At 39.2% G+C, this 21835-nt stretch overlaps 1 protein-coding gene across 1 annotated transcript in view; it reads left to right on the plus strand.

Moving 5' to 3' along the window:
- The first annotated feature begins 2085 nt into the window (after positions 1–2085).
- SENP7 (SUMO specific peptidase 7) overlaps positions 2086–21835 on the plus strand; it is a 44750-nt gene continuing 25000 nt past the window's right edge. Inside the window, exons 1-6 of the mRNA XM_009813507.2 lie at positions 2086–2121; positions 4721–4828; positions 7159–7253; positions 15282–15479; positions 17068–17265; positions 21205–21320. Coding sequence (XP_009811809.1) covers positions 2086–2121; positions 4721–4828; positions 7159–7253; positions 15282–15479; positions 17068–17265; positions 21205–21320 — 751 coding nt within the window. The remainder of the gene's footprint in view (positions 2122–4720; positions 4829–7158; positions 7254–15281; positions 15480–17067; positions 17266–21204; positions 21321–21835) is intronic.

The following is a 21835-nucleotide window of genomic DNA, read 5'->3' on the forward strand; positions in this document are numbered from 1 at the left end:
TGGGGTCGGGCTGAAGTACGGGCTGAGGCCTCAGGGGGAAGAGGCGGCTGGCGCGGTGCCATTTAAGCCTGGTCCGGTTGGGTTGTGTATTACTTCTTTAAAAATACCGGGGTTTTCTTGATTCCTTCCACAAGGTGTAGTATTTCTCCCCTTTCCTTAACGTTTGCTAGCCGGCGCTTCCTTTATCGCGTCCACGTTACTACTGGTTTTGTTACTCCCCGTCGGTTTGGCAGGTGCGGGGAAGCGCGTGTAGCAGCACACCTGCGCCGCTGTCGTTTGCCCCGCGCCGGGTACGTTTTTTCCCCTCAGCGGTTCGCGATCAGGCTAATCCCAAGGAAGCCAAACACCGGTGAGGCACGCCCGTGGGGGGGAGGCGGGCAGCAGGGGCCGGCGGCGGTTTGTAGGGCTGGCGTTGGGGCAGGCAGTGCGCGCTCGGGGAGCGGGAGGGGCTGAGGGGAGCGCGGGCTGGCACCTGAGGGGCGGGGGGGGCGGTTACTGCCGTTACGGGGCGGGGCGGGCGGGTCCTCCCGGGCGGGCGGGGGCGGTGCCCAGCCCGGAAGTAGCCGGGGAAGCTGCGCAGGCGGTGGCGGGGCCTGGGTAAACAACAACAGCGGCGGCGGCGCGGCTGTGGCGGTGAGTGGTGCGAGCGCCGCTGGCGTGGCTCGCTTTCCGCCCTTCGGCCGCTGAAGGAGGCGAGGGGGTGTTGAAATAAAGCTGGTCGGTAGTGCTCCGGGGGGGTCCTGCGCGGTCGGTGTCCTCGGGGGCTGGGCCGTCCGCGGTGTCTGTCGCGAACGAGCGAAGCCGGCAGGGAAGGGCGGGTGAGGGGCCGGACACCGCGGGAGGGGAGGGAGGAGGAGCAGCGGCGGCGTTGCTGCTCCTTTGTGAGGAGGCTGGGGGGAGCGCGTAGGAACGTGGAACTGCTGACCCTCGGCACCTCTCCGTTTGTCAGTGGGGAGCCCCTTCCCTTCCCAGCGGGGGGAGCCGGCGGCTGGGTTAGGGGGTGCGGGGAGACCCCGCTCTGTCCCGCCGCCCTCCTGCTCGGCGGCGGCGGGCTCGTGTGGTGATGGCGCGGGCAGAGCCGCCCCTGGGTAGTGCCTCTGTTTCCCCCCGGAGCTGTCAGGAGGCCGCCGTTTGTCAGCTTTGCCTCTTCTCAGGCAGTCGTTTGGCTTTCTTGTTAATAGCCCATAGGTGTTCCCCCACACCAGCGGGCTGGGGCTTTACGTTGAAAAACCGCTGAGCTAAATGAAAGCATATGAACCTAAAGGGTCGTCTTGAGAGAGTTCGAACTAGCTGTAAGGTTCGGAGGTCTTACACCAGAGTAATACAGGGTATTTATAGAGAGAATAAACCCCTATGAATGCTGGAAGCTGTGAAGCTTCCGCTGAGGAAGAAGTTTATCTGTTAACAGGAATCCTTGAATTTTATTTGTTCTTGGAGCTCCTGTAGTATTACAGATGTCTTCTGTGACTCCTTTTCACTTTATAATCAAAGCCTGAATTCCTTATTAGTTGTGTGCTTGCCAGGGGCTGGTGTTAAGCAGTAAATGCCTTCACTAAAGATAAATTCTAGTGAAAATTTCATTAACGGTTCTGTCCACGCTGACAATCCAGAGCCTTGCCCAAGCATGCATCTCTCTTGCATTGTGGTTGTCAATGACTTTTTACCAAGGCCTGTAGTGGTAGGACAAGGGGCAATGGTTTTAAACTGAAAGAGGGTAGATTTAGGCTGGACATAAGGAAGAAATTTCTTACAATGAGGGTGGTAAAACGCTGGGACAGGCTGCCCAGAGAAGTTGCGGGTGCCCCATTATTGGAAGTATTCAAGATCAGGTTGGACGGGGCTTTGAGCAACCTGAGCGAGTGGAAGGTGTCCCCCCGCCCCCATGGCAGGGCAGTTGGTCTAGATGATCTCTAAAGGTCCCTTCCAACCCAAACCGTTCTGTGAATGAGTTTTCTTATGCTAGCTTGCTCAAAAATGATTTTCTTGTTCTCACTTAGTACCTACTACTGTGGTCCTGCTCCCCTCTGAATAAATAAATCACAAATTGCTAAGCTTATTTTGTATCTTTTTTCAGTAGAGAAAATCATGGAAGGAAGAATGTCATCTTCAAGTCATGTCACTGTAAGTGTTTCTACAATTTGCAACAATTTACTTCAAGGCCGTGGGTATCCTAGGGTGTTCTGATGTATCTGCACAACCAAATTCATTCTCCAGTGGTCCAGCTTTCGCTTTGTTGGAGCACTTTTTCCTGAGACACATTTTATCCTGGTAGCAGTCAATAGTAATGTCTGCTGTTGAACATGTATTAATACATGGTAGGCTTAACATTTGATTCCACATAAACAGCGCGTTTTCAAGGGTATGTTAAGACGTAAGCTAACATCTTAAGTATTAAAAGTAATGCTCAAGTAAGTAGAGCAGCCGCATAACTGCGTAATATTTAGTTCTCTGCGGAGATGTATTCAGAGACTGCTTATGCTAGTGTTTATTTTTTTCTATAATATCTCTATTAGTAGTAGCTTCTAGCAGTGGAAGCACTGGTGAAAACAAATTGTAGGCCCAGCAACTCGTTGGATCCAGTAAGCTCTGGACTGTCTAGTGTTTTAGAAATAACTGTTTCCAGCACTTTGTTTATGCATTCTCTGACCCTTGCTCCTACAGGTGAGAACCTTCAGAAAAGTACTGCTGGTTTAGATGAGGAGTCTGCTAAGTGCGTATGCACGTGTATGTGTTGAGTTAGTCACTTTCTATTAGGCAAAAGCTGAGGCAACTGCATACGTTGCACTTACCATAGATACAGACCTCTGTTGGTTACCTCTTGGCTTTGTGCTTGTTCCATAAGTTAATTGTGGGCACTGCAAACCAACATCTTCTTAATGAGTGCAAGCACTGGGAAGATATTGTACACTGAGGTGGAAATTCTGCTGATGAATGTATCTTGTGCTTTTTATCCCTTTCTGTCTGTCCATCTGTCTTTTTCTGTTTTCTGAGCCTGACCTTACCTGTTCTCAGTATTATCTGTTACGTTATTACAGAGGTTATCTGAACCTCTGTAACTTTAAATGCACGTTAAAATTTTAGATAAATATGTGTTCTTAGGAAGCTCATAACAGAAACCACTAGTCAGGCAGCAGGTGGAGTTCTGAAGTAAGATGTTTGTACCTGGCTATTAAGGTGCAGATCAGAAGAATGCATTCTGACTTATAAAACATGTTTATAGGCCACTTCTCAATAAAACCTAACAACAAAATCAAACAATCTAATTGCAGCCATTCTTGAATAAGAAAATGTCTATTTCAATCCTTAAATGTTGATTGAAAGGGAGGGGATGTACTTGTATTAGAAGTTGTTGCCTGTGCATAACACTTACATCCTTTATAATTTGAGGAATCTGTTATTGAAGGCATATTTGTTATTACAATGTTTGACCAGCAAAAGCAGTTTGAGGGGCCGTATAGAAATGCAGGTCCAATTACTAAAAAAGTAAATCTTTGAAACAAAGAAGCATAGAGAAGGAATAAGAGCACTCACAATTCAAACTGAAGAATTATCTCATTATGGTACAGTATGCTTCAGTTACGGTACAGTATGCTTCAGTTATGGTCTGTCTGAAGGACTACCTATGGAGCGAATGAATGCAGTTTTTGTGTTAATAATTAAGCTGTTAGTGTCACTGTTCTAGAATCCTTGCTTGTAATTTCATGTTAGAAGGTAGGGTATCTGGTGGCTTGCAAATTAAGTTCATAATACACTTGACAGTAGCCATCATATGGAGTAGCTTCAGCTTTCTCCTGGCTGAGATAGACTTGGTTGTCTGAAAGATGTAAATGTTGCATTCCCTCTCTGATACAACCAGATCAGAATGTATCTGCAGTGTATGGTTTTGCTTCTCAGGATACCTGGAGAAAGGTCAAGGCTTGTACTTCTAATCTTTCAGTTGATATTATTTTAACTGGTTTAATTAATTGATAGGAAATGTCACCCTTTTTCCTTGTCTTGATGAACTGGTAGGAATTTAGTTTGACCATTTTTGTTTTGAATTTCAACAAATTAACATTATTTCCTACATATTTTTTCTGAATTGGCAAATTTCTACGAATTACTAACTGCTTTATCTTTCAATAATTACTTTTGAAATCTCGTTCCATTTTTGCGAAGGTTGGCAATGACAATAGCTGATAACATTTTGAGTACATTGTAGCGTATTGATGCTAAATTAACATACCAAAATACTCGTATTATTCTGAGATATAATTGCTCTTCATCCTGATATTTTTTTTTTAGAGAGCGCAAACCTAGTGTGAGATTCACCATGACATTCAGCTATTTTATTTTCTCTTTATCATTCTCGAAGCTGAGATGATTAGAGTGTAAACCAGTCAGAGGGAACTAAGAAAACTCTTAAGTGCCAGTAGATTGGTTCTCACCTTTTGGGCACACATTTGAAGTTATTGTAAAGTTAATGAAATAGGAAGAGCTTTGTCTTGCTTTTTAAGACTGTTCATATGTTAAAACTAGCTCCTCATGTGGTATGACACATGATTTAGGATCCAGCATCAGTGAGGAATGCGTTTAAATTCAAGTCACAGGTCATTGGTCCCCTTGCAACTTTGTTATTTTGCCTGACAGTTTGAGAAAACTTTGTACATGGTAGTATGTCAGCTCATGGCATCAGTGGATAATTTAGTTTTATTATATGTGTAACATCATCTATTTTCAGTTTCGTATACCAAAGAAGAAAACAAACACCAAGTCAGAGGATGTCCGAGTTCAGTCCCCTTTGGCAAGGCTCCCAGGCTCCCACCATTGGGACTACCCTTTAAAAGAGGTAAAGAGAAGTTCTTCACAGTGTAAAGTGCTTAGGAGAATGTTATATGGGTTTTTTGTTCTGTTCTGGAGTCAGGATTTTCTTCAATACTGAGTGCTGCCTTGTGACCAATATCTGACCCAGATTGTCTTGGAAAGAAATGAGTGTGTATCTCTGAAATCTGCCTGCAAGCATACAGTTACAGGAATGGAAGTCTCAGTGCCGTATTGCCAGACTAAATCATTAAAAATCAGAGTTGGTCTTCAGGTGTAGTTTGAAATTATCTTGAAAATCATGAATTTAAAGGCAAATACAATAATTTTTTTTTTAGTTAATTGTCTTCTGATTCCTAAACTTTTAGGTTATATTCAGGCCACTTACCAAACTCTTTGTTATGCTATGTAAATAATTTTTACACTGAGTTTTCAGTTAGTCATTATTTGTATCCGAGAGCTTGAACTTTAAGAGAATATATTAAGTACTGTATGACTTGTGACGGAATTTTAGGTGCTGATGCAGAAATAACTGATTTCAGTATTAAGGCCAAAAGACTGTAAGAGTACTTCCATGGCATTTATCATAAATGACTGTCTTGATCATCTCAGTCACGTATAGAAGCAAATACTTGCTTCTACAAATCTCTTCCGAATTCAGTAAGCGTTTTTAAAATGCAGAGTTTTGGAAAAATATTTTGCTACTCTTGACTCCTTCAGCTTGGTATTGACAGTTTGTTGCTGGTTTTAGCGCTTTCAGAATCACGGGGCTGGACAAACAGGCTCCCCCACAGAGGAGTTTTAAAAACCTAGCAAGGAAAGTCAGGAATTCTTTTGACTTACAGTAGTGGTGATAATGTGACCCACGTCTCTTGGTAGGGCCTGGTCATTTGAGCATGCTGAAATACAAACTCACTGTGTGGTTGTGTTCTATACTGTTAATACTTTAAGTGAGCAGAGCATCCAATTACAGGCAGGCTTTGAAGTTGGAAGTAATGTCTCCTGTGGTTACAATCAGCAGCCTCTTAGGCAGAGCCAGACAGCACTCGTATGGAATTCTTCCTGTCTTTCTGTCTGCTTCTATAAAAACAGTGATTAGACTGGATGAACTGAAAAATCTTTTTTTTCCCTTGTTATTTCCTGTATATTGTCTCATTTTCCATTTCTTATTTTTCTTACCTGTGTCTATATATTTCACGCTTTTCCATGTGGTAGAGGGCTTCGTATGCTTTAAAAGCTGACTAGTCTTTATATTCTGCTTTAAAAGAAAAGATTGCTCATGAGGTATCATAATTAAAAGAAATATTTCTGTTTTATCCATACAAGGGTCTGTCCAGGTTGTATTTAGTCTTGCCAGAGCTTGCTCCATGTTTGAGAAATTTTGTGCAGCTTTCAGTGATTTGGGCATATAGGTCTCTAACATGCTTCAAGACCAGCGGTGAGGTAAACTAGATGATGTTTGAAGGCAGTAGGAGGGGAGAGCACCTTCAAGGCAATTTCTTGCTGCCAGCTGTTTTAATAATGAGGGTATTTTTCCATTACAGAGTCGGCCCTTATGGTAGGGGAAAGATTGATTTGGGATGCACCATTCAGACTTCACTAAAGTATATGAAATATGCACGGGCATGAATTTTTCAGATGCCCTTGCACCCCACGCTTAAACAGAAATGAAGATAAGTTTGTCTGCTTTCAGCCTGATTGGCATAATTTTCAAACATCTGTTTGGTTTATTGTCTTTTATATTAAAAGAAGTGAGGAGAGATTAGGAGGAGGTAATGACAGAGGGAGATAGGTTTCTGGAATTGCAGAAATAACTGTATGTTTTGGTGGGGCTTCACTTATTTAATTTGAAAATACAAGTGCATTCTGGTAAGGTAAGAGAATTTGGAAAAAGTGAAGCCTTGCTGTTGTGGGTTTTGCCACCCAAGTACCAAACCTTCAAATTCTTTTTACTTCTCAGAATTTTATATCTTTGAGTGGAATATGATTTGGTTAAATGCATGGAGTTAAAGAAAGTAGAGGTTATCTTGTATATTTGTGATTATGTAAAACAGGTCTAATATTTAAGTCCCTGTTTGGGGTAGTCCTCCTTTAAATAGGGAAATACTTGAGTTGTCCTGTATTGTCAAATTTCTTTAGCAGGAAAAAAGTTCCATTCAAGATCAGGTGGTACATGCATGCTTTGAATCAAGCAAATTAATTCTTTGCAAAACTGTGTTACTTACTCTTTGTGCCTCTGCCTTATTTGATCAGTTGCTTTGTTTCAAAGTCTGTCATTGTTCCCTTTTCCTAGTGTAATATCCATTATGACATACTTATGTCTGTTGGAACCTGCCAATTTTATTTGTTTTATTTCAGTGGAAATTAAGTGCCAACAACAGAGAGCCTTCCACAAAAGGAAAAAGGCGAAAGGACTGTGACAGACACAGCTCTAATGATGAAGAATCAATTGGGTAAGAAGTAATCTCAAAATTAGTTCTTCTCTGTTTGTATATTCAGAGTTTCATAATCTTTCTTGAAGATGGGTATCACTGATCTCTAGCCAATTATTTGTGTCATGCAGAGATGGTTTTCAAGCTGTTAGGTAGCCCACCTTCAAGAGAAACATGTTTCAGTGATTTAATGGTGTTATGAATTATGAAGCAACCATAACTTTTTCTTTAAGACAACACAAGACTGTGAGATCAGAATTGGGAATGCAACACTTAATAGAGGAATTACTGCTTGTTGACCTGCTTGGAATCCTGAAAAGTGTTCATTATTCTCTAAGTGTGAATTATCATTCTAGCCCTAGATGTTTTGGATATTTAAGACGTTTCCCAGATTATGTTTTTCTTGTCACTTTTTGCTCTATAGTCCACAGTCATTAAGATGGCTTTATCAACTCTTAAAAACAATAAAAAAACCCCCAAAGCAATGTGATGATTAGTAGGGGAAGGCAGTAAAAAATTAGAGGTTTTTCACCTCCGTGTTATAGTCAAGACACCTAGGTGAGTAAATAAGACTGCTGATGTGCCATTCTTTATGCTCTGTTGCCAAGAGCAAATATTTTGTTTTCTTTGAGATTGTGGCAAACTCTTTAAAATCATCTTCTGTGAAGCTGTCAGCTAGGTAGTTGTTTATCCAAGAAAATTTTGAAGCTGTAAGTGCCATAGTTGACAAATGGAAATGAAAATGTAGAATTAGATTCATTGACAGCAGCTAGGAAGCATAATGACTTCATGATGAACTTAAATATAATTATCTTAATGAAGCAATTGTTATTCCACAAATCATTTAAATCTAAACAAATAAGAGTATGCATTCTCTGCTCCATTTTCTGACTGGAACTTAACTTGATCATAAGTGATTTCTTGTCAGGAGGGGCTGTTAAAAACAGAGTGCACAGGTAATGAAAGTGCTTAATGACAGCAGGTGATTTTGACACTGCTGAATTCAGTGGTTTTGTGACCTATGAACAGCCATCGTTTAGCCTGGCCTTCATATTCAGAATACTTCAAACTGTTGCAGGGAAGAGATGAACTTACAAAAGATTCTGAATTTATTTTTCCTATGTCCTCAGAGGCATAGCTGTCAGTTTACATGTAGCTACCTCTAAATGCTTCTCTCATAACTTTAACTGAGGGAGTGGCTCACAGGCTCAACCTATTAGAATTTACAAGCTATGTTAATTGCTGTTTCCTGAGTTTTAATTATGCTCTGAAATGGTTGATATCTGATATCAATCTGTAAAGGTCTTTCAGTAAACTTTGAACTGACCTTTCAATGTTGACAAGCTTAAAAAAAAAAAAGCTACCTTTGGATCTGTTAATTTTCTGTTACATATGTTAATTTTGATATGTGAGACCTTCAAATAGCATTTGTAGGTCTTCTGTCACTTTTACCAAAATTCTTGCCAGCACATTAGTGAGAAATGATTTAGACTGTAAAGAGACAGTAAATGCTTAGATATTAAACCTATGCATTTTTCACTTCCTCAAACGATGTGTGTCTAGAGACCAGCTGTAGATTCTCTGTAAAATAAACTTAATCTACTGTCTGCAGTAAAGCTTGTTCTAAGTATTCCATTTGGGTACCCATTGTTTCTCAGTAAGTCAAAATCAACACAGTGACCTCACTGCATAATAAGTAGAAAGAGCACACAGGCTCTAAAGAGATGGTGTTTGTTGAGCAAAAGTCTGAGAACTGACAAAACTCAGAAGAGGTAGGTGTGAAGTGGCATGCTGAGAATCTTTCTAATGCAGAAGTTTCTCTGTTCCTTCTTTCCAATGAGGAATTTTTCATTTGCATTGAAAAGCAGGAAATAAGTCTTAATGACAAACTCCTGTTAGCTCCTGCTGTTTTAAAAACAGTGGTCTTTATTGATAGGAGCTAATCTCAAATATTTAGGGAGGCATGTTTCATCTAAAGTGTTGCTTGAGCATTGTTATTGCCTCTTAATTTTAGTCAGAAAGGACAAAGTGGACAAACCCACCTTCACTTGTGTTTTTAACTGAAGCTTTGGATTACAAAATTTGGTAGTTGATTGCTTCTGTCAGTCCTGCTGTGATGTGAGACCATGGGGCCTGGAACCACAGCTGCTCTCACCTCTGCTCATGGCCTTGTGAAAGGTCACTGTCAGGTGATTTGTTTGTGATCCCAGACAGGGCTCTTGAGGCAGGTTGGTTCCCTAGTCCTTCTCATATGCTGGAGGTCTCATACACGTTCCTATAATTGTGTCACAGAACAGATTGGGACTGGCATGAAATATGAATAGTTCAATTTATTAGTGTCATTGCAGAAAGTTAGGTACGGTATTTATGTAATTGGTCAACTAATGTTTTGTATCCCACTTACAAAACTTTTTATTGGCGAGGAAGGGGATAACACTATTTCAAGGGTAGCTATCACCACCTGGAAATAGAGCTTAGTGGCATCCACTTACCTCAGCTGTATCACTCCTGCATTCTCCAGGAGGGAAATAAAAACAACAAAAAAAAAGAATCAAAATAGAACACTATTTGAATTTCAAGCTTCTTGTTCTGGTCTGTCAAGTTTCCTTTAGGGGGAGGGTGGGAAGAGTATTTAAGATGTGTGTGATTCTTTCAGCTCAGTATTTTAAATGTTAATTGAAATACGTGTCATGGCTGAATCAAGTACTGACCCTGAAGCAGTCAGGGTTTTTTTGGCAATTGTTTACATACTGGTTCCCCTTGACCCGTCAAGTGCATTTGGCAGTAATAACTTCCTGGTCCAGCAAAGCAAGGAGGTTAGTAGGGATGTTCATGTTCACTGTTAAAACATTGACTTCTAATAAGTTGATGAAAGGTCAGGTCCTTGAAGTAGGAGGAGGGCAGACAGAGGCTTTCTTCTCAACAGGGTGTAGTCAGCGAATGTGGCAATCGGAGTTTCCCATTAATGATAGCACATCACATTATTCCTTTGGGCTTTGAAAAGCCAAGGACCTCCTGAGCTGTGCACATGCTGCAAAAGCTCAGATAGCTGAATACGCATCAAGTCTATCAGTGGCTTTGTTCTGCAAAACCAGGACAGATGTTCAGCTTTTATGGGACCTGATGGGATGACTCTCACATGGTAAGTGGTATCCCATTGTCAAAATATTTATTTCATGAAACTTGGGTTTGCTAGTAGAAGAATGTAGGCATGAAGATGGTGGTGTGGACAGTTAATAATAATGTATTCCAAAAGGAGTCCGTAGCCTCCAGGTCTTATTTTGATCAATTTCTAATACAAACTTGAGCAAATTGGAGCCAGTGGTTACAAGACTGGTTTGTACACAAATATGATCACTGAGAAAGGAACTGGATCTAGCAGCTCTGATTATTGGGTGAAACAGAGGTCAAACATTTTCCCCAAAGGGGTACAAACAATTAATAGCTTTTAGTCCTGCGCTTTGTAAGGTAGGATAATCCTTTTTTGCCTGTGAAAAGTGATACGAGACTTGCCAGGAGCAGCTAACGGTATTTTTCATTTTTTTTTTGCCTGTTCCATCCTTACATGTGTAAGTATGTTTTCATTACCTTTTGCTTATTATTTTTTCCATTTTGTGGAGGTAGATAAGAAAGGGGTACAGTAGGTGCTTGCTTTAGAAACAAAAATAATTACCTTTGGTTTTCCTTCACCAAGATGCCTCCAGTCTTACTGTTGTGCAGGTTACTTGCTGGGTCTGCTGGTGGGACTTGCTTTTAATGTATACTTTGCTTGCTTTTTTTCTGCTTGACGCTAATTTTTATCTTTTGAAGTGTCTTTTGCATGACTTGCTCACTTTATTGTGTGGACAATTTAACAGGTAATTCAGGGATCTGTGTCCCAACCATCGTTTACAGATGTACAGGCTGGCTTAAGTGTAGATGTTTTTCCTGAATCTATTATACGCCTGGTCTTAATGACATGATTTTTCAAGAAATGCTACCAGATGCCATTCCTACTTTAGAAAGGGAAGCCATTGAAAGCTCTGGAGCCACTGTACAGCTCTGAAGATCAGGTCACAGCCAGCATTTCCTATCAAGGTCTTCAGTCAAAAACTGGTGCCATATAAGAAGTGATGCCTTAACCTGGCACTGACATCTTTAAGAATAGCCAAATGTATACTGTTTTCTTCCTTGTTGTTTGTTGAAGATACCTCTGCTTTGCACAGGTTTCCAGTGCAAAAGTAGTTACAAGGGTGCATGCGTGCTTTAAATTGTAAGATCATTTTTGCAAAGATAATTGCTGAAAATGTATAAACCCCATTTAAATCAAGGGAGTGGGAAACATTACAAATTCTGTACCTAATAACAATCAGTAAACCAAATTATGGAGGGCCCTGGAGTCTGTCAAGGTCTAGCCTGATGTGAATGTGAGCAAAGGATGTCAGACCTGAGTTTCCAAGGTGGGCAGCAAACTATAGGTAGTGAAATCCAGTTTCACTGGAAATTCTGCTTCTGACTCCTTTACCTCCTGCTGTGGGCTTTCTCTGTCATGATGGTGTTGTTAAAGACCCTAAAGGTTGTAATCTTTTCTGTTACCTTTACAAGTCCTGATCATACAATAAAAATAAAGACTCTGTGACCATGTATCTTCCCACTGGACTAATTCCCGTGCAAGTTCAGGCTAAATTTAGTAAAATTTCATTATGGTGTCTTATTTGACAAATAGAAAGAAAAAAAATCTGGCATTTCTACAAGGTGGAACAATGAAAACTGAAGAATTTACATCTGGGAAATGGATTATTAGGCTCAGCATGATTCTAGTCAGGAGAACTGAAGTGTTCCATAGAGAATAGCACATATATCCTTGTTTCATGGTGCTCTACAGTAATGATTTTAAAACATTTTTTTTAAAGGAGAAAAAATTTCTCATTCACATCTTCATATTGCTAGGGCCTACTTCTGCAACTGTTTTGTATTTGGAGGAAAAATGCCATTTAGATACTTCAAGGTTTGATTTATAATTTCAAGTCCTCTTAGAGGAAGAAGGGAAGTGTCTGGCTTAGTCTTTCATTGCTTCATCTCTTCTGGCACCCCAAAAGATGAAATGTCTTTCTACTGTAGTTCTTTAGTAATTGGACCTCTAGAGTAGTTTGGGTCTTCCTTATCTTTTAAGGAGGAAATTAAAGCACAAGAGTAAATGTCTAGTTTCAGAAGATGAATTTCCATGAGTTACTTCATGACTTTTACCTTGAAATTGGCTTAACTGCTTTAGTAGTTGTAAATTTTCTTAACAGTCTAGTAGGTTCTTGTGTAGCTGAATTTGAATTTTTATCACATTTCTTAAATGTATGTATTCTTTATTTCCTTAGATATTGCTTACATATTCCTTATTTCTAATATACCTTACGGATGGACAAACAACAAATGATGTGCAAATCTGGTCGCTGTAAGCTCTTCTGATGTACTAAACTATGGTTAATGTATCAACTCTGAACATTTGAGAAGCCCAGAAAAAAGCTAGAACTTCCGACTTAGCAGTGACTTGCGTAGAAAACAAGTCTCTTGCTTCCTATGCTAAATAGAGAACACTTTGCAGGCTTGGTATGTGCTCACTAGGCTGCTACAGTTGGGCTCTACCATGTAAGACCTTAGTGTTACTAAACTGTCCCTCATGACCTGTATTTACTTTCTAAGCTTTTCAGTAGTTAAAGTGTATCTTTTAAATGAAACTCCAATCTCTGGATCCTTGGAGTGTAGAACAAACTTTAAGATTTACAGTATTCAAAGCACAGGCTCAGACTCCGTAATAGGTTCTTAAAAACAACAGTTCTTTGCATTAGCAATCATAGAGTATATATTTATACAGGTTTAGGTAAAAGAACAAATGTATACCTGCCTTCTCCTGGCTCTGCCTAAAACATTCTGGAGCACTTCCGTGGTTTAGGTCAGTCTTCTAATGAGACTGTCGTGGTACACGTGACTTCTCACTGCCTTCACAGAGTCAGTCTCTCACTTCAGAAACCCTGGATTGTTTTTCCAACAGCTAATTAGGACCCATCCCTTACCATAACACTCTTTCTCCTCTGTCCAGATTCTTGGCTTCAGAGTGCCTTAATTTAGGGGGTTTTTTAATCCCTCAGCATTTTTTTTTTTTCTTTTGAGACAAAGATTTAGCTCTTTACCACGTAGTTTTTCTTTGGGAAACTTTTAAGAGAAGCCCAGGGAGTGGAGGAAACTGCCTTCACTTGAGCTTAAGTTACTTAGCTTTGAATGGAAACCATTTAGATTTATTGTCCATCGTCTAGATAGATAGTGGTCTCCAAGGTGTGGTGTGTGCAAGACAATCCACTGGGGTGCAGGAAGGAAATATTTTTTGTACAGTTAATAAATAAAATGTTTATTTAATCTTTATTGCATCCTTTTTAAATTTTCTATTTGTGTGTTTAAATGTACGTAATATTAGTATATCTGTATAAATTATAATTAAATAAACATGTTGAAGATGCGTGCTCAAAATACTTTTACTGATAGGGGTGCATGATCAAAAAAGTTTGGAGACCACTGGTCTAGGAAATGCATAGCAGAGCTCTAAGAGAAAGTAGCTCGTTCCATAAACATTATGGCATTCGGCAATGCAGAGATCTGGTAAGATTGACCAGCATTTATAGCTTATATGCAGGTTCTCTAAGCTGTGCATAGGAACCTTACTGTCTTTCAAGTTCACTGAGGGGTCATGTGTCTTGTTAACATGGTAAGTAACCAGGGAAAAGAAATCTCAACATGCAGCAGCTACTGAAAGAGCAAAATATAAGGATTATGTGAAACATCTTCCCAAAGTTCAACGTTTCACTAGCGTGGTGGTTCCAAATCTTTTTTTAGGTTCAAGCATACCTGTTCTTCAGCAGTTTTCATGCCATACCTATTTGTTTACCACTAGGTACCAGGTAACCATGCTGTTGAGCTGAATGCAGCATGTCAGTGGGACAACCATAACTTCCTAAAAGTTGCCTGCACAGTTATCAACCCACTGAGGAATAGCAGCTGTTTGCTTAAGAAATGTCACTGTAGCATGCATGTAACAGCTGGGCGAGTAGTAAAAGGTTTTCTGTAGCTATAAAAGGGTTCTTGTTCTACAATGTGAACGAATGTGAATGAATCTTGTTATGCAAGAGATGCAATAGAAAAAGCAATTCTTGCCTCAGTAATCGTTTAAAATCAACAAATGAGCCTGAACTTCAGTGTTCTCTTGGGACCGGTCCTGGGAAAACAAGTCCAGTTCTCACCTGTTTGAAAGTAAAGTCAATCCTGTCAAATCATCTATGCTATATAATGCTTATTGGCTTGTAAGGAAATTGTCCAAATTACTGGCCGTGCTGCAGAATTAATTCTTTTTGTGAAGACTTCAGTCCCAATCTAGCAGAATCAGAAAAGTACAGATACTTGTTTAAAGAACTTCAATAGGGAGTTTTTACTAACTTGTAATTCATAACTGTATGTCATTTCTTCAGTGAAATTGAATAGAAATCAGTTGGAGCTTCAACACTGAGAGATTGTACTAGCTTCTTGATTTCCCTCCCCCCCACACCAGCAAGGTCATAATCTAATTTGTGATATGGGAACCAGTAATATTCATGGTTCTAAAATAAGATGCCACAATATGAGTGCTTGTTTTCATATCCTGCAAATGCTCAAGTGTACACTTTCAGAATAGTTTGTAAGGCCATAGTGATTTGTAAGGGACATAGTGACACATTTTGCAATAAAAAGATGCACCAAAATTTCTATGCTTCTGCACTGAAAGTTTACCTCTTCAGAATCACATATGGATGTGTTAGTCATTGATGCCAGAAGAAGAAATCTTGAAAGGCTGTCCTGATAAAGAGATGTGTTTGTGATTCCTCTTCTCTAAAGAGAACTGCTTTGTAAATTGTCAGGGAAGTGAACGTAATTCTACTCAAAATACAAGGTATGATGCAGAGACAGTAAACTCATAGAAAAGCTTTGTTGAATTCATGTGACTTAAGAAGTTTTCAGCACCCTATTATTAATTTATTATTATATGTGTGGCAGGCAACCCAAAGTTATCTTGACGAACGTCCTGAGGACAAAAATAGGAAGAAAATACACACAGGCGCAACCTAAAACTGGTGCTAATTTTTCTGATGCTGGCAAGCTGCAGTCAGATCAACCGCCCTCATCATCTGCTGCCAGCCTAAAGATATGGCAAATTTTAAACCCTACTCTCCAAAGCCTTTTTCTGTCTAAAAGGTACGTTGTCTTTGCCTCGTGTCACTAAACAAATATTTTTCCTTGCAGTTACATTTTTCATGAGAAAGTATTCTTTGTTGTACCACAGCTGTCTTGTTTATGAACTATATTCTCATTCTCATGTCATCTGACTTGATTGAATTCCCTTGTACCTGGTTCCTTTTGATAATCATTGAGGGAGATGGTGCTAGGCATGCTGTAGTGGTTTTTCTGATCAGATGGCTTCTAGATCGTCCTGTACTGACAAGACCAATTAATTCTGATTCAGCCATTGGACTGTCAAAATGTTTGGGGTTTTTTATTCTTGTGAAAAGAAGAGTACACTTGCATTTAACTGCCCTCTCGTCTCGGAGGAGGTATCAAGGTATATTTTCACTATTAACCGTTTCAGACTACTCATGAAGATGTGAGAACTGGCATAAAGGGTCAGAAGAAAAGCATAGCAAGTCCAGTATCTTCCTTCTCCCCAAGCAGTGGTCAATTGTAGATACCCAGGGAGAAGTATGGCTAGAGTGAATGCTTTTTTTCACTGAGTTTTCTCTCTGAGCTGCTGCTGCTAAACAGTTCAGGGGCTTCCTTTATTGGAGGTTACATCCAGACTACAGTATTCTTCTATATTAGACTTTCCTGTTAATCATATCCTCATTGCTTATCACCTCTGTGCCTCTGCAGCATCTTATCTGTAAGGTGGTCTCCTGATTAAAAGCAAATTTACGTCTTGGTGCAAGAGGAGATCTGAGTGCTCCCCAGACATCACACAGTCTGTGCTGGAGTGTGCTTTGTGGATAAATACAGGCAACAGGAGGATTATGCAGTTGATACCCAAAAGACAATGTTGTTCATAACAGTTTCAAAAAAGGTAGAATATAAATCCCAGTTTGAGAAACTAAGTGGGTAAATCAAGGGCTATGCAACAAGCTGGCTGCAGTGGCAGTGTATGAAATAAGTTGTGCTGCTCTTACACATCTGTGCTCAAGTGGGCAGTTGCATCTTCCTATTTCTGGTTAGTTTATTTTTGATGTTTGTCTATTCTAACACTTGCAGATGTTTTTCTGAGCCTTGCTATTGCTATTCTATAGAATGCCACCTGGAAGTTGAGGAGGGGAACAAAATCTAATGCTGCCTTTTTGTATGTGTGCGCTACTTTCCTACCTGTTGACTAAGTGCTTGAGAAAATTCAGTCTATTTTACTGGAGGCTTCTTGTTCACAGGAAAATCAAGATTGTTTGCTCCATAGTTCTGAGAAATGTGTGCAGATATTGCATGAAAGCTATTTAGAAATAAACATTTACTGGTTTTTAAACAATACTTAGATGATGTCTTAGAGGCAATGCAATGTGAATTGTATCTGGCTAAGGTGAAAATATATGGCTAGTGTTTTTTATCCTGGTTTCTTGTTGCTTTTTTGTGTTTATCTGCTTACCTTGGATTTTAAGTTCCTTAGTGGGATTTTGTTTTGTCTCTAAGGGACTGAAAGTAATGATGTTTGATGATTATCAAGCCTCTAAGATACATCAATTTAACAAGAAATTTCTTTCTCTAGATTTCAGTGCAGTATTTATGATTTACTGTTATATATATGTGGCAGGCAACCCAAAGTTATCTTGACGAATGTCCTGAGGACGAAAATTGGAAGAAAATACATAGACAGCCACGTAATAATTGATGCAAATTTATCTGATGCTGACAAATTACAATCGGGTCAACTGCCCTCATCATCTGTTGCCAGCCTACAGACATGTCAAATATTAAGTTCTCCTCATGAAAGTTCTTTTCTGTCTGAAAGGTATGTTACTCACTGCTGATTTTGCCAGTCTTCCTGAAATGACATAACAACACAATGGAAAAGAATTTCCTCGAAACAATTTTTGTTATACTCTTGTCTTGAAGCGGGAGATCAATTCCCTGAGTGCAAACTAACATGCTGCTCCAGTGAGCTGTTTTAACATTGCATTTATTCTGTTTCGCTGTACCTGGTGTTAATAGGCTACTTTTCTTTCATAGAAGGAATTGCCATTTACAATAGATCAGCGTTTTGATTCATGAAGATGGCCATGTAAATCAAATGCATTTAAGTTGGTTTTGTGTCCAGAGCCAAAATCTTGCTTTCCTGTTGCTGTTAATATGTTCTAGCATGATTTCAAGTAACTTCTTTTGCAAAATTTCTCCAAGTTCCTCTCTGTGATAGTTCATTTCTTTCCACATTAATCCACCAGTGTTCTCAATCCCAACAGAGTGCCGTTGTTTAAGGGCTCCATGTGTGTCCTCTTGTTGCTTAACATCTACTTTTCCTCTTTTCTTCCTATGTTTAGGTTGACTGAGCGTCACAGTAATGCTTGACATATAAAACTAGCAGAAATCAGATATTAGAATTATATGACATTTGTTTTGGTCTAAGGTGGCAGTTGAATTCAGAGTAAGCTGTTTCCTCTTGCTTTTATGGCTACCTCTTTGCTTAACAGCAAAGCATCCACAGGAACAAATAGCAAGAAATTTTGGGGGCAGAAACTAGAAAGAAGAAGGAAGAGAAGAATGATTTGTGAAGGCAGGAATAATCAACAGTTCCCAGGTTAAAGAAATCTTAAAAATTCTTGAGGAAAAGTCAGTCATATTACTCTTTCTGATGCATGAACATCTAGAGAACCTAAATTGGTAAGAATTCTTTTCTCTTTTTCTGTTGGGATCCCCATTGCTGCTTAAATTAATCTGACAAAGCTGCAATTTAAATGAAGGATTTAGAACAGTTTATTAGACTCTCTCATTTGAGAAGTTTTACATTTGTTGCTAATAAATAGTTTACCATAACTTTAGGCTGACTGCAGTGTGGGGAATTTGTTTAGATTGCTGGGGTTTTTTTTGTTTTACTACAAAATCTTTAAGATCTATAATTTTTAATATTGGATTTTTCCACTTGGTATTGTTTTGGATGATGGGAGGTAGTGGGTTCATAGAAAGGAAAATATGAACTCGCGTATGTAACTCTCTAAATCTGAGGAAACATCTTGCATATTTTTTCAAGCTTATCTCTGAAGGATGGCTGTTGAGTTTTATGTTAAGCACAAGAGTGGTTTGAACTAGTCAGGTTTTTTTAGTAGTTGGTGCGCTCAACTTGCTTTAGATTTGGAGTGGTTCATTGCTTGAAGGATTAATTTTCCATTCTTGTGATATGCTTCTCTAATGCATTAAGTAAAAGACTCGTTATTAGCAGGAACCAAGATTAGGAGGTTTTTCCACCCCTCCCCACTGACCAGCATGTTAGTGCAAGTTGTAATAGATACCGCATGGGAAATGGAGAATTTAGGAGTTATTTCAACATAGACGTGGTTTGATCCTGGTCACCTCTCTGTAACTAAGGTCTGTGCATGATACACTTGGCACTGATTCTTTTGGGGTCTCTTTTTTCAGGGGAGAATAAAAGCTCCCCCCTTATAATGGTTACGCATATATATGCACATGGCCATATAGAGATTCTTTTGTATCATCAGAGTAGCTAGAATGCACTCTCTGTTTTAGTGAAAATTGTGCCAGTTTTGTACTATGGAAATTTCAGATTAAGTCAAAGAATTGTGTGTAATCAAAACAGGCTGGTAATAAGTTAACCTTTCTCCATCAGCTAGAACTTGCTATGAGTTCCCTGTTTCCTTTCTTGCTTTTGGTATTACAGAACTGGTGGATTTTGCACACTGCAACCCAGTGTGAAATGCATTTGCTTAAGTCACCACTGACCTATCAGTATAACTAACAAATTTGAGGTAGGTCTTAAATGTAAAGAAACTTAGGGTTTAAAGTGTGTTTCGTACTTTTTTCTCATGGCTGTTGAGAACACTTCAGTATATGCTGCCATAGCTTCTTAACTTACGCATGTATCTGTTAAGAGGTGCATTTTAAACTGAGTTATCAGCGAAGTTTGGAAGTGAAAATAAAATGTGCAGAATTAGTGTATAGAGTAAATATGTTTAGGGAAGTCTATTAGCTGAAACAATCCTATTTAAATGTTTCCTATTGTTGAAATGCCTGAATTGTGGTGTTGGTGTAAAACAAATGCTAAAAAACACTTAATGGTTTTGTATGGTCTTTTAAGGTAGTCAAATCTATGTAGTTGTTATGCATACAAAATATGTAAGTTGAGAGGGAGATGTGGGTTCCGAAGTCAAGTTTTCTGAAGTGAGATTATTCCAGAACTAGAGCTGCCTGATCTCTGGAAGACTCTGTCTTGTTCAATATACGGAATAAATAATAGCATCTACTAAACACTTTTTCTGTACACGGTCCAATTCATGATTCTTTGTGAATGGAAAGATAATCAGTAATTTCTTCACAGTGCTTATATGCTGTTCGTCGCTGTAGTATCAGAGCACTCTGGAAGTCTTTATTTGTCTTTGCAGTATTCCCAAAGAGCAGCGATACTCCAATCTACAGATATGGCACTGAAGAATAGGCATCTGTTCAGAAAGTGTCCCACAGTTTTGGCTATCCAGTTAGAGATGTCAAGAATGTTCTCTCCCGTGGTTGGTGACATTCGTTATGAGTCCAGGCTCAGCTGTCAGTGATTTTGGTCATTGTGATGATCGCTTAGCTCTTTGCAACTTGGAGACTGCAACATTCTGAGCTAGGCCCATTATAAAACAATGAACGCAAAATCCCTTTGGATTAAGTGAGGTGACAAAAGGAGGAATGGAACAGATTTTCCAGAGCAGCATTACATTGCTTTATCTACGAAATCTTCTTTATTTTCTTTTTTATTTTCCAACTCTCACAGAAAATGAAGCAGAGGTCATGAAGGTTAGTTTCTTTTATCTTGTAACCCTGATAAATTTTCAGAAGAGAAGCCTTGCGTACTGAATGTAATTAAGTTCATGTGAGAAAATATCGCATGAACATATAACTAAATGTTATCCTAATGCATACACTAGAAACCAAAATAAAGTTATGTAGACTTTTGCAGCTGTAACTAGCCTCCAGAGAAGCTGAGGGTATGTTTACAAGATCAGACCTCAAATGTGAGGATGTCATACTGTTCAGTCTATCAGTACCTTCTGAATATATTCTCCTATTTATAAAAAAGCTAATAAAATAAAAAGCCTGATTACTCTCTTGCATATCCTCCATTTTAGAGTGAAACTACAAACTCAGCTGAACGCCCGTAGGTTGCCTAGTTTCTCGTACTGTTAGCCTTTTCTGTTTCTTTTCTGTTTCTTCCTCATTCATGTCCTGTCCCCCCCCACCTCCTTCAAAATTGCTGTTTCAGGCCCTTTTGAGCAGGAATTTCTATTTCAAATCTTTTCTCGTTGCAGGAACTTACTCAGTGGATTCTATTAGCAGTTCTAAATCTAAATTAAAAATATACTACATTGCCTCATTCCCACCGCATTCATGACAAAGGCAAGGATACACTCAACTGACTGTTGTTCTCTCTTTTTTTTTTCTTGTTATGCGTTCTTGTTGCAGTCATGCTTTACAGCAAAATAATATTTCAGTGTCTGATGTCAAGCATGTCAGATTTTCATTCTTTGTGTCTTTTAGAAGCATCCGTTTCATTAATAATGTCAGAGTATCTGTGTATTTCCATAATGGGAACTGAATTAGTTTGTGTTTCATTTGCCAAGCTCCACATGCTTACGAGAGAGGCAGAAGTTTGTGGTCTAACCAACTCTTGTTTCGGTTGGGATTTTTATTCATTATTATTTCAAAATTAAAGATAAGTCATAGTTAATATTCTTTACAGGTCCAAGCATTGCCTGAGAGAGACAGATGATGATCTGTGTAAATTGACCAAGGCTTCTAAGGAACCAGAAAAAAATAATGTCTTCACTTTTAGAAGACGGGAGCTGCAGAAGAAAGGTTTGTAGTAAGCAATAATCTGGCATTTAAATATGAATTTTGGAGAGTGTTGGGAAATTTTCTGGTTTTAGTCTAGTATTATGAGAGCACAGAAATAAAATAGGTGTTGCGTGCAGTCTATGTGTTTTCTCAAAATGCATTTTTTTTACAGATACGGTAAAATATATCAAATAGCTGTTTTTAAACAGTAATAAAGCTATGGTGAATCAGAATTGTGGAAGAAAAAGGAAACTGAGGGAAGCTTCACTGCACCATTGTAGTCCTGATTTTATAAAAAGTCGTTTATACTCAATAATGTAATACATTAAGAATGCTCAAATGGTTTGTGAACCCTGCTAAAATATTTATGCTATATGACAATATTTGTATTTACTGCTGAAAAATTATAAGCTCTATGCTGAGTCTCCAGGGAGAAAGTACTGTCTTTTTAATACCGGTTAGTAATACTTGCAGATTAGAACAGGAAGTGGAGAATATTGCATCCAGCAGAAGATAAAATAAAGACCATGGAGTAT

The sequence above is a fragment of the Gavia stellata genome, chromosome 1 (genome assembly GCF_030936135.1).
Source record: "Gavia stellata isolate bGavSte3 chromosome 1, bGavSte3.hap2, whole genome shotgun sequence".
Taxonomy (NCBI): Eukaryota; Metazoa; Chordata; class Aves; order Gaviiformes; family Gaviidae; genus Gavia; species Gavia stellata.